This window comes from Helianthus annuus, chromosome 10 (genome assembly GCF_002127325.2).
Source record: "Helianthus annuus cultivar XRQ/B chromosome 10, HanXRQr2.0-SUNRISE, whole genome shotgun sequence".
Classification (NCBI taxonomy): Eukaryota; Viridiplantae; Streptophyta; class Magnoliopsida; order Asterales; family Asteraceae; genus Helianthus; species Helianthus annuus.
In genome coordinates this window covers 13,977,522-13,991,258 of record NC_035442.2, presented here as the reverse complement: position 1 = coordinate 13,991,258, position 13,737 = coordinate 13,977,522, and the positions used below count along the sequence as shown (strand labels likewise).

The 13,737-nt window shown below is 32.7% G+C and overlaps 1 protein-coding gene across 1 annotated transcript; it reads right to left on the bottom strand.

Annotated features, from left to right (window-relative positions):
• Window positions 1-1,678: 1,678 nt before the first annotated feature.
• LOC110880635 lies at window positions 1,679-13,440 on the bottom strand. Its single transcript, XM_035978130.1, has 3 exons — window positions 13,063-13,440; window positions 2,162-2,358; window positions 1,679-2,048 (listed from the first exon to the last, which is right to left on the bottom strand). Exons 1-3 carry the CDS (start codon window positions 13,438-13,440, stop codon window positions 1,679-1,681), a joined length of 945 nt encoding a protein of 314 aa, XP_035834023.1.
• Between the last annotated feature and the right edge of the window lie 297 nt (window positions 13,441-13,737).

Below are 13,737 nucleotides of genomic sequence, written 5' to 3'. Positions count from 1 at the left end.
GAGGTCATTGACATGTTCAATAAAAGACTATCATCTTGGAAGTCTAGAAACTTATCCTTTGCAGGAAGAGTAACCCTAATCAAAGTAGTACTGGGCAGCCTTCCGAACTACTATCTATCGCTTTACAAGTGTCCTGTGGTCGTTTTAAAAATTTTGGAGGGCATACGAAGAAAATTCCTTTGGGGTGGCTTTAATATAAATAACAAAATTCGTTGGGTCAAGTGGGAAAAAGTGGTGGCTGCCAAGGATTTTGGGGGTCTATGTATCGGTAATATTCGAGATTTAAACCTAGCTCTAATACTAAAATGGTGGTGGAGATTAAAGATGGAGCCGGAGAGTCTATGGGTTAAAGTAGTAAAATCGATTCATCACAGCCAAAGGAAATCGGAATTTATTCCTATTAAAAAATCATTACCGGGTGTCTGGAAGAATATTGGGAGTATAGACAAGGAATTTCGGAAGAGTAACATCGAAGTCAGCAACAAACTAATAAGCAAGGTAGGCATGGGGGATAAAACTTTGTTTTGGACGGATTCGTGGATAGGCATCGGTCCGTTAAAATCTCAGTTCCCAGCTTTGTTTCAGCTTGCGGGCAGGAAGAAAAATCTGGTAAAAGACTGTTATCGGCAAATAAACGGAGGAGGCATCTGGGATTGGTCGTGGGTTAGGACTCCGAGTAGCGACATTGAGAAGCAGGAGATGGAAAATCTGATTGGGCTTTTGCAAGACACACAACTTACAGGTAATAGCGATGTATGGTACTGGAAAGATTCAGAGCAAAAGGATTTTACGGTAAAAGATGTTCGTAAGTCGCTGAGTTCAACTTTGGATCTCAACACAACAGCCGACGAATTCGACTGGAACAGTTGGGCCACGAGCAAAAGCATCATGTTCGTTTGGCGAGCAACTCAAGATAAAATACCAACAGCGGTTGCGTTAAGATATAGAGGAGTTAACATACCGGATGCTACTTGTAAAATCTGTGGTGCAGCGGAAGAAACAACGGACCACATACTTGTGAGGTGTAATTATGCAATTAGAACCTGGGAGATGATAACAAATTGGGTCAAAATACCAACGGTCAACTCGGATGGGAACGTGAAAGATGTGCTAAAGGAGATGAATGAGATTCATAGAAATGGGAAAATTAAGAAAATGATTCATGCTATTACAATACAGACAATGTGGTCATTATGGAGAGCAAGAAATGATAAGATCTTTAAAGGTAAACATGGACCAGTACAAACAATGGTGGAGGATATAAAAGAAAATTCGTACCAAAGGTTGAAGATGAAGTCCAAATTTAGTAGGTTTACGAAACAAGATTGGTGGGATTTTAATATAACTATGTAAATTTATTTTGTCTTTGTGTTGTACTTGTTTGATCTTCCCAACTTCTGGCTGGGGGTCAGTTTTTTGATTAATGAAATGTTTGCGTTTGCTATTCAAAAAAAAAAAAAAAAAATCTAAAGTAACACTAAAAAAATAATATAATTTCAAAAGAGATCTCGACTTACAGGGATTTGTGTACTCAAATAAGATTGTAAACGCGTAAAGGTTATTTAGTTTGGCTTGTATAATTAATACTTAATAGAGCTCTTTTTAAAAAAAAAAAAGTGAATTTCATTAAACACACAAGCTGCCTCAAACCGAGGCAACCGAAAACAACATTACAAAATTACAAATTTACAAACTTACACCAATCACCCCATGACGTATCTTTATTTTTATTCCTAGTCTTGTACCACAAAAAACCCAACTTCTTGACTTCACCAATAATGTACTCAAGTTTAACCTCTTTGTTCTTGAACCTCGCTTCTTTTCTCAATCTCCAAATCGACCAACACCCAATTCTAATAAGGCCTTTTAAAACCTCTTTCTTCTTTCCATGCAAACCCACATGATTATGAAATTCAATGAGATCCCTAAAGGTGAACACCACCATAGGCCGACACTTACACCAATTACCAATCCACGTCCATAACATAGAAGCAAAAAAACAAGACGTGAACAGATGCTCTACATTCTCTTCTCCATCTCCACATAACCTGCAAATCGGACTCCCAACATCGATGTTACGTTTGTTTAAAGCATCAACCGTGGCAATCGTATTCATATCTGCTCTCCAAATGAAAAAAAATTGCATTTTTTAGGAATCCACTTGCATCGTTCAGGAACATAAGTATCCACAATGATCCTGCTTTTGTCGAGTAAACTTCTCACCGACTTAACAGAAAATTCATCATGTTCCCCGTCTTTGGATCCGAGCCAGTACCATTTATCACTGTTTTGATTCAACTTAACTTGCAACATCATACAAAGCTCAACCAACTCATTGACTTCAGTTTCCGAACCAACCTAGATTATTAATAAATTTATAATGTCAATATTGACTCAACCTAGACTTGTTTATTAGTCTATAAATATTAGACATCAATCCAGATTGATCAGTGGGATATTTTATGGTGTTTAATGTGTTTTAAAAGTGTGTTTTATATGAATTTTATGTGGAACACGCTTACTTTGTGAGTGTTGGTGAATTGCATGTATAGACGCGTTAAGAATGCGTTTTTGAGGCATTTGGATGAAAGCACGATGAGCGTAATCACAAATCTGATCAAATGGGAGGATTGCGAAGAAAATTGAAACCCGGTGTTTCAAGCGCCAGGGTTGGGCTTCCAAATTCCCAAGCGTTTCAAGTTGGCGTTTCAGTTTCATACTTAGCGTCTCAAAAGCTTGGTGTTTTGAAACGGCGGGGACCCAGAAAACTCGGAATTTCACGTTTTTAGCTTTGTAAACAGGATTTTAGGCTAGGGTTTCGGAGGAGCGGACCCTAGGGGCTGAAGGATGACTAAGGGCGATTTTGGGTGATTCAAAAGCTTCAAGCCTTCAATTCATCTTTCTAAACCCGAAATCAATCCCGAAAACATGAAGGATCATGATCAATCATCACACACGCAAGGTTAAATCACTCATGATTAACCCTAAGTGTAGGGTTAATGTTGGTAATTGTGTTCAACTTGTTTATACTTACTTATGGATTTAGATTTCGTTCTAATTATTATTAGGTTAATTGAATCTTTATGTTTACATGGGATTGATTATACAATTTGGATTTATAAAATTTGATTTAGTTTCACCGGTTACTTGGATTTCAATCATCAACACTTTGGATTAAGTTCTTTGTGCCATTGAATTGTTTTACTGTGAGCCATTGAAATCAATCAAGTTTTAATCTTTGAAATGGTAATTAATTAGTAAGGAATTCAACTTTGTCAACCATTTGGTTTTCTAATCGTAAGTCATCGCAGTCAACCTAGGTTTTAATTTTTTATTGAAAGCAAGTAGTATAACTAGGGCTGTCCAAACTGCTCGACGATCAAGGATCGCTCGAAAAATGCTCGTTCGATTCCCGCTCAGTTTGTAAATGAGCCGCTCGGATCGGTTCGAGTCAAATTCAATCCAAGCATGAGCAAAGGTCCGCTCGCTCGTCGATCTCTCGGTTTCACTCGAATTATTTTTATATTAAATTAATATATATATATTATAGACTTTAAATAATAAAAGCCAAAAAATATACTAGCTTAAAGAAGAAGTTTATGGCTTTTGAGCTAAATGAAAATTTGTATTTCGCACTTTATTTTGTGTTCTTGGTACTGTTAAGAACATTTTTTAGAATCATGATTTTAGTTATGTATTGCTTTTGTTAGTAAGGTGTTGGACATGTTTTAATTAAGTTAGGATTTTTTGTTGAACGCATTCTTATAATTCAATCGAGCGAAACCAAGCGAAAACGCTCCGTTCAATTTTAGTTAGGATTTGAGAAAAACCGAGCGAAAACGATCCGCTCGATTCAAATTCAATCCGAGCATGAGCATCACTTTTGTGCTCGGTTTTGCAAATTCGATCCGATCGGATCGGTTGTAAGTCAATCCGAGCATGAGCATACCCTGGATCGGATCGGCTCATGAACACCCCTAAGTAGAACGAATCATGTCTATGCGATTTCCAATTTATGCAAACTAGGTTATTCAATCCGTTTCACATACCTGAAACCTGTTTGTGATCAGTCTTTTATTCTTGTTTGAACTTAATTAATCTTCGCTTTCATTTGTTTTAGTTAATCAGTCAAAACCAAAAGATCAGTTTTAAATTAAGTACTAGAGTAAATAATCACACGAAACGTATGATACTGATCCCATGCTCCTCGTTACGATACTTGACTTGCCATAGCTACCTAGGTTAATTAGGTTTTTGCATTACCCCAATGACATGTCATCTCATACCCATATATAGTATTTTTTTGTGATATATTTATAATTACCTTTTTCAACAAAATATACATGATTTAGTTAACATTTAGCGTATTCTTTACAGATAATAACATTAGCGTAGTTTCTAAGACGAAGACTAAGAATTATGAGCTAGAGAGATTGAAAAAAATCAAGGGTAATTTATGAGTCTTGATAAACCTTTCTTATTATAGGCCCAAGAAATAGCTAAGAACTTCTTAATTGTATCGTACAAAATCAAAAGTATACTATACGTGATCAACATTTTCAAGGCTATCTCTTGTGATCGGGATTTCATAGTGCCACAATAAAAAGAAATTAAAACGTCATAGTGGAAGTACTAACTAGTACAACAAAATATGTGATTTGATTAAAAAAAATGTTTCAACCTCTTATTATTTCGGCCCTTGTTGAACTCAAAACAAAGAAAATTTATTTATGAATAAAAATTAAAGTTACACATGCCGGAATATACTAACAACACAAAACTAATGTTTTTGTATTAGAAAGTGTATGTTTTATTTTATGTAAATAATAAATAACATAACATTATAGTATATAAATTTTATATGATCATCCTCATACTCAGTAAATCTTACCAATAGCAAAGCTAAGGTAGAGTCTAAGGAGTGTAAGGTTCAGACAACCTTGCCTCTATCTCGCAGAAAAGCTGCCAGTAAATCCCACCAATAGCAAAGCTAAGGTAGAGTCTGAGGAGGGTAAGATGTAGACAACTTTACCTCTATCTTGTAAGAATATAGAGGCTGCTGCCAGTAAATCCCACCAATAGCAAAACTAAGGTAAAGTCTGAGGAGAGTAAAATGTAGACAGCCTTACCTCTACCTTGTAAGAATAGAGAGGCTAGTGCCAGTAAATCCCACCAACATCATATAAATTTTATATGATATGATGCATAAAAGTAATTGTAACACCATTCGATAACGAATGTAAACATTGAAAATAAACAAAAGAACAAAAAGGTAGACTTACGCGGAGAATATGATGTTAAGATCAATATTTAAATACTTCTTTATGTAATATTATGGTCAAAGTGGGCATGTGTTGGCTCTCGAAGTCGTCACTTTTGTCTTTTAAGTTCTCCACCTTTCCTTTTTACTTGTATACAACTAAATTAACGTGCTTTATTATACCTATTATATCTTTTGTATTATAAACCACGTGAAAAAGAAATATTTTGTCGTCTTTATATAAATCTTTGCCTAACATGATCCATGTATTAAGACATAAATTGAGTCCATTCATGATCCATGTATTCATACATACTTTGAATGACTTTAAATGAAACTTTATCTTTTCACTAATATAGTAGTTTAGAGCGGGTTAAGCACTATTATGTTTTTAAGAAAATATGCAAGCGAAAGCAAAGCGTAACATACATTTGATGCAAGCGAAGAAAATGTGTCACGGAAAAGGTGTTTAAATTTTCTTATCATTCACACATGACCATATTCACATAAATGTAAGACATGTGATGTTCGTACATGAAAATCCATATGAATTTTGCGCAAACTATGGGTATAACATTATACTGCACTGTTCAAATCAATTTCGGTATGGATTTACATCAAAACATCGTACCAACATTAACGTAATGTAAATATTGCAACAACCGAATGCATAGTACCATCAAAGCTACCAACAAGGCATTCAATGATTCAAATCAACATAAATTTCATTAATGGTGAAAAGGAAAAGGACCAAAGTGTAAAGAAGATGTCTCAACAAAAAAAAAAGTTGTGAAAAACTTAAAACAATGATGTCTTTGATGAAGAGAAAAAAAAAAGAAAAAGACAAAAGAAGAGAGAAGTTATGCTTTCTTTATTAGTTGGGTAAGGAATCATTTTTCAAAATATTGCCCCTTTACCAAACTTTGTTGAAAACTTATTGATAATAACTAATAAGTGATGTATTATTTTGAGAGAAAAAGGAGAGAGTAACACTTGTTAGAAGATGAGCAGATGAGGACCTGAGGAAGCATCTTTGTTTTATGATAAAGTTCACAATGTGGGCTCAGCCTTTAGTTATTGGGCCTATGTGGTTACAAAGTTCAAGTTTTCATACCATCATGGCATTATATAGAACACTAGTTATCAATGTATTATGCTATTGTGGCTATTGTTATTATCTTACAATAATATAAAAACAAGAAATCATCTTCAATGTATAATAATATATAGCTTTCATGTTATAAACGTAGTTAGATTGTGTTCTAATTAACTTAAAAGATGAAATGCTAACTTGTATTAGTTAATAATTATGCAAGCTTTATTGGGCCCCTTTCTCGTTTTGGAAATGCTTCTAGTCGATAATACATCTAATTGCCTTAAATTCTCTTACCAAAAACCTTTGTTCTTTAAAACACCACAAATGCATAAAGATCTCATTAATAGAACATAATTAGATTTTACAACTAACAAACCTAATCAAGCAATAGCAAATATATGAAAGTTCATTTACGTTTTTAGACGGTAAATGATCAAATAGAAGGTATGATTTTTTTTTAAGAAGAGTAGGAAGGATTTTAGTCTGTTAATCTTAAATTTGGAGGGTTGAGATTAGTTTTGGTGGAAAAAATAAGTGGAAGGGCATAAAGAGAATATCCTACATTTATTGATTTTCTCTATCCACATGCAAGAAACACGTCAAATCACCTATCATTTTAAAACGTCCATAACATTTTCATACGACGTTTTAATAAAAAAAAAAACACCATAATAACAAGCGTGTTTTTATCTTTAATATGAATATGATATTGTTATATAAAAACAATATAAAAGGTTACGTTTTCACGGGTTTTTCTATACATTGTGTTAAATGTTCAGTCATTGTGTTTTTTAACTGGGTTTTGGTCATTACGTTTTTTACATGGATTTCTATACATTGTGTTATTATCAGAACGTATATCACAATGTTATTTTGGGTTTTGGCTATTGTGTTTTTATTATCAGGAATCTATAACACAATGAAGATGGTGTTATATTGGGTTTTTTCATATATGTGTTATTGGTTCTGATTATTGTGTTTATCAACAGAGTGAGTTTTCTATACATTGTGTTCTAGATTTTGTTCATTATATTTAGTTTGCTATCCATTGTGATTTAGTTTGTTGTCAATTGTGTTATTGTTCTGATGTCCATGTTATTTTAGTCTATTATCTATTGTCTATTGTGTTTTTTGTTTGCTATCAATTGTGTTTTTAGTTTACTGTCTATTGGGTTTTTAGTTTGATACCCACTGTATTTTAAGTTATGTCCATTATTTTTTACGTAAGTGGGTTTTCGTCTAAGAACATGTTTTCTATGTGATATAGATAATATGGATAGCATATGCATAGTAAAAAAACATACCTAGTATTTAGAATGAAGTGGAGTTTAATTCTAAATATTTGATGTAATATATTAAATATTAAATAATGATTTTTTATATTCTTGACAAAACTTTAATTTTAACAAAAATTTAATTTGATTCTAGAAGGAAAACTAAAACTTATGAAATTGATTAAATGGTTACTAATTTTATGAGTTTTTGTTTAATAATTTCAAATCAAAATTAAATCCATAAATTATAGATTAGATTTAAAACAAATTTTAGACTTTAGATTCAATCAAAATAGAATTCTAATATAATATTTAAATCTTTTTAATTTAAAATTTATCTATAAATTATTGATGCCCTCATTGAATGACATGTGTCCCAAATCAGGTTTCTTTTATTATATAGTATAGATTTTAAAAAAAAAAACGAATGATGTATATTAAAGTTACGGGCATTTAAAAAATGGGTGGAGAAATAGCATGTGATTTGCGTATGTATGTTTTTATGGCATGTGAGAAGCATGTGTATATTTTTTTCCTCTTGGACTAAACTATTCTTCCCACTTGATCCCTCTTTAGACACATTTAACTCTATAGTTGTTTCTCACTCTTCTCGTTTATTTTAGCATTTGTAAAATATCTTTAACCCTTGTGACCAATGCTTTCCTTATTACAGCCCATTCTGATCATGACTTTTTTTCATCCCATGCATCCAGCCCATATCAATAATCAGTCGCTAGTTACACGGAGCCCAGAATGATCTAATATGCTAAAATAATTACCCATCATAATCCAAATTTAAATATTAAAAAAACTATAAATTAGCAACCTTTTTGTGCATCTATGTCTTGTACCCAATGCTTTGGGTGTTTTTCAAAAAAAATTTGATATTTTCACTTTTCACCCAAAGGTATTTTCTAAATTACTTTTAACCCAAAACTATTTGTTTTCTTTACTTTTAACCCAAAACTTTTTATCTTTTACTATCTATCCTCACAATTTTTTTTTTTACTTTCAACTTTAGTCTTTTATAGTTTTCATTTTTCGCAAATTTTTCGCTTTATGCTTCGTTCTAAATTTTGTGGGTTAACACATCGCAATGTGCGTGCGTGGTGTACCAGTTTTACGTTTCGTTCTAAACTTTGTGAGTTAACACCACGCAACGTGCGTGTGTGAGTGAACGTTTTTACATCGTCTGTTGTTTTTCCCGTTTCACAGGTTCAACATAACGTGTGGGTCCTAAATCGACTTAGTTATAACTAAAGAATCTCCGCCGCAATTGCGGCGGGTCATAATTCTAGTTTAGGCTAATTTTGCAAATAGTGCTTGATAACCGCCCTTCAAGTCATTTAAAAACCTAATTAATCTAGATAGATAGAGTAAGCAAGGTACATATCCACAATGAGCATATGGTTAACCTAAATTCCAATTAAATTAAAAAAGATAAACAAACGACACACAAAAGTATAACATAAGAAACATATCACATTTGGGTTCGAGTTCAATAGCACAATAAGTAACCTGATTTACCTAGCCATAATAGAAGGTTATGTTAACATAACCTTGCTCGAAACATGTAATGATCGATAATGAAGAACCCACAATTGTATGTATAACCTGTAATGAATGAAACTAATAAAAATAAACTATACAAAGTGATTTCGATCAATTATCTATTTGGATTAGGGTGGGTGTTTAGGTTTTGGGTGGTGATGTAGTGGGTTTAATTTTAGGTTATTGGACACTTGTCACTCTATAAATCTTTCTTACACTTCTTACAATTAGGAGCCTTTGTAGAATAACTTGACCCATAATAGGTTTAGAATCAAGGGAAAAGATCAAATAGGAAGTTAATTTTCGCTAGGAAGGATAGGAAGCCATAGGATTATGACATGTGGCAAATTTTAAAATAAAGAGAAAGGGTATTTTAGTCAATCCAACTCCTTCTTCTTCCTTTTTCAAAACCCAGTAAATTCAAAAACCCACCATTTTCAAAACCCACCATCTTCAACTATTTCTTCACTTTCTATCTCAATAATCACTACATTATAGTGCGATTTTCATCACCAATCAATGATTCAGAACCCGATCAACGTGTTCTTTAGCTTTTTTTGAAGAAAACCCAGTTTAATTTCATAAAAAAATCTCGTTTTTTCCGGTGATTTTGGAGATAATCACTCGATTCGTTCGATTCGAGCGTTGATAAGTGTTTCTATCATTCAAAATTTGTCAATTGATGAAGAAATCGGCTTCGATCCATGTAAGAAATTCTTTAATTTCATTTTCATGATCTGGGTTTTTGATTTAGTCATTGCGTTTTACAATCTTTGCGGGGGTCCGGGGGCGGCAGCCCCCGGTAGCGGGGTCCCAGGGGCGGCAGCCCCTGGCGGGGTCCAAGGGGCAGAGCCCCTGGCTGGGGTTGAGCTAAAAATTTTTTTTTTTCGATTAAATTGCTGTACTAAAAACGCATCAGAAAAATTAATTTTCCATAAATTGGCTCATTTCGAAGACAGTAATTCGTAGACAATTCAGACAGTTCACAGTGACACATTTTTTAGGTGTTTTCAGTCCATTGCGTTTTAGAATGAGTCATTTTTAAGTGTTTTCTGGCCATTGCGTTTTACATATAAGACATTTCTTTGTGTTTTTGGTGCATTGCGTTTTAGGTAAAACACATTTTTATGTGTTTTCTGGCCATTGCGTTTTACAAATAAGACATTTCTGTGTGTTTTCTGGCCATTGCGTTTTACAAATAAGTCATTTCTTTGTGTTTTTGGTGCATTGCGTTTTAGGGTATCAAATAGACTCTGATTGACCCTTAGAATCAAATACAAAGATTTAAAAAATAAGAAGTCGTACAAAGGGTATCAAATAGACTCTGATTGACCCCATTCAACCGACATAGAGCCGTCTTATCGAACTCTACGACATTAATTAATATGTACGAGTTGATGGGTTACATTTATATTAAAAAACAGAGACATTTACATACCATATTGACATAAATGAGTTAATATAAATGTAACCCATCAACTCGTACATATTAATTAATGTCGTAGAGTTCGATAAGACGGCTCTATGTCGGTTGAATGGGGTCAATCAGAGTCTATTTGATACCCTTTGTACGACTTCTTATTTTTTAAATCTTTGTATTTGATTCTAAACCTATTATTAATATTATTGATAATAATTTTAGTTATATATATCAATAATATATTTAGTCTAACATATTAATATTATTATGAATTTCGAAACTTGTTTAGCTAGGATTTAAGATTCTATTAAAGATTAATTTAACAATAGCTTATTGAATTAATAATAAGAATTTGTATTAGATTAGATTAAATATTATTATTATTTGTATTGGATTAGATTAAATATTATTATTATTAGTATTATTAATAATTTTAATCAATTAAATGAGAGAATGACAAGTGTCCCAAAACAGGTTTCTTTTATTATATAGTATAGATATCAATTAAAAGATAATTATAAAATTAAATTTAATATAAATTTAAACAATTCGTATAGGAGATAATCTAATATTTTAAAATATTTATCAGATTTCAAAATTATTTATCCTGAAATTAAGATGTACGCTAAATATAAATTAATATAATTGTAAATGATTTATTTATTTTATTAAACTAAAGTAGTTAAGGGTAGAATCTATTTCAAAAATGTTTATAAGGGGTAAACAAAAATATTAATCAATGTTTATTGGTTCTATACTTTTATTTTCGTGTTAAACTCTCAACTCAAATACGACAATCAGTATGTTTACGTGACATTTATAAGAACCATCACCGCAATCACCCCATCCATCGTATATCGAGTATATCCATTAGTTTTTTTAAAGATATACATTTTTATTAGATTCATTCAACCCATGTGATAAACGAGGTTTTTTAAAGATATAACATTTTTATTTTTTACTATACAAACTTACATTTATGCAACTCGTATAATACACTGGGTTTTTAAAAATATAACTCTTTTTATTATGTAGTATATAAAATTAGCTTTATTCAATCCATATAATACATAGGGTTTATAAAGATATAACTTTTTTATTGTTTGGTATATAAAATTACATGTGCTTAACCCATATCACACATGAGTTTCTTAAAAATGTAACTTTTTCATTATTTAATATATAAAATTAAATTTACTCAACCCGTACAATACACGAGATTCTTAAAAATACAACATTATTATTTAATATATAAAATTACATTTATTCAACTCATGTAATAAAAGAGATTTTTAAATATATATTGTTTTATTATTTGATATATAAAATTACATTTATTCAACCCGTGTAATAAATGAGATTTTTAAATATATATATATATATATATATATATTACTTGGTATATAAAATTACATTTATTCAACCCGTATAATATACGGGGTTCTAACCTAGTACATTAAGTAATCCTAACCAAGGTGCTTTTGAACATACAATTAATTGAGTTAAACACATAAAAACACTAAATTCATCAATTGCCTTCAATAAACACTACATATTTATGTCCAACACTAAGAACTCAGGCCGAACAAAATGATAATACAAACCCTACTCACAACTTTAATCGCACAAATGTAACTAACCAATCTTTTTTTTAACGGCGGAACTTTTATATATTAATATAGAAACCGGACCAGCAAGAAGCTGAAACCCGATAATTACAAAATTGGATCTCGAATATAAAAGTCACACCATCTCGACCAATCAATATTACAAAATTTCGATCTAGTCGTAATCCAAAAGTAAGAGTTTTCTTTTATGATGTGTGCCGTCTTGTGGAAGTGAATGTGGTTGTTGTTAAACATCTTCTTGTTTCTCACTTTCCAAATCTCCCATGCCGCCACCATTAGAACTGCCCCAATGATCTTCTTCCAATCTTTCGATCAATGCATATTGTTCGCCATTTGAAGCAATTGTTGGATGCTCCGATCTTCATCTGGAAACGGAATCTTTAACCAAGTCAATACCGACCACCATATAGACTTGGAAATCCAACAATCCCATAAAATATGCTCTACCGTCTCCTCCCTAAGGTCGCATCTCGCACACATCAAATCATTTAAAAAAACTCCACGCATTGCGAGGTTTGATTTCGAAGCGATTCGGTTGAGATAGGCTCTCCAAATGAAAATATTAATTCTAGGTGGGAACCAAGAATTCCAATAGGGCCATCTTTCACTGTTTGTATTTTTTGCTTTGGATATTTTGAGCCTTATCCCAGCCACTGTCAAAGTCTCATTTTCATCATTGTTCCAAGTCCAATAATCATTGCCACATTTCATAGTAGCATTTTGAGGCTTTGTTCCATCATGAAAAGTTGTTGAAGTTTAGCTCCCCTATTCGGCTCACGTATCCAACTCCAAACCCATTTCACACTTGCACCCGACTCTGAGTGGTCACTCACCTTTGCCTCTTTATTCGTAGCAATCTTGAACAAATCTTTAAAATCATCTTTAAGCGTCCCCGCCCCCAACCAATTATCATGCCAAAAGTATAAATTATCACCTCTTCCCACTACCCCCTTGAGGTTATTACGAAGAGAGATGTTGAGAATAGACAATTCCTTCTCTACCAAGCCGACATCTTTCCAAATGCCCAGAAACCTTCTATTAAAAGGGAAAGATTGTATACCGTTTTTGTTGGCATGGATGCTTTTAATAACCTGGACCCTAAGAGCTTCCTTACACAATTTGAATTTCCACCACCATTTTGCTAGAAGGCCAAGATTTAAGCTTCGAATGTCACCTATCCCCAAACCACCATGGCATTTGTGATCAACCATTTTGTCCCAAGAAATCCCTTTAATCTTTACTCTCCCGTCATTATTGCCCCACACAAATTTTTTTTTCTAATTTTTTCCAACGAATTAACGACAGAAACAGGGGCTTTAAAAATAGATAAGTAGTAATTCAGAAGAGCGATAAGGACCACTTTGGCTAACACTACTCTACCCGCCAGCGATAAATTCTTTGCTTTCCACCCGGAGAGTTTAGCATTGAATTTGTCGATAATAGGTTTCCAGTTCTTTATCCTTTTCATATTGGCGCCGAGAAGAAGGCCTAAAAATGTGAGAGGGAAC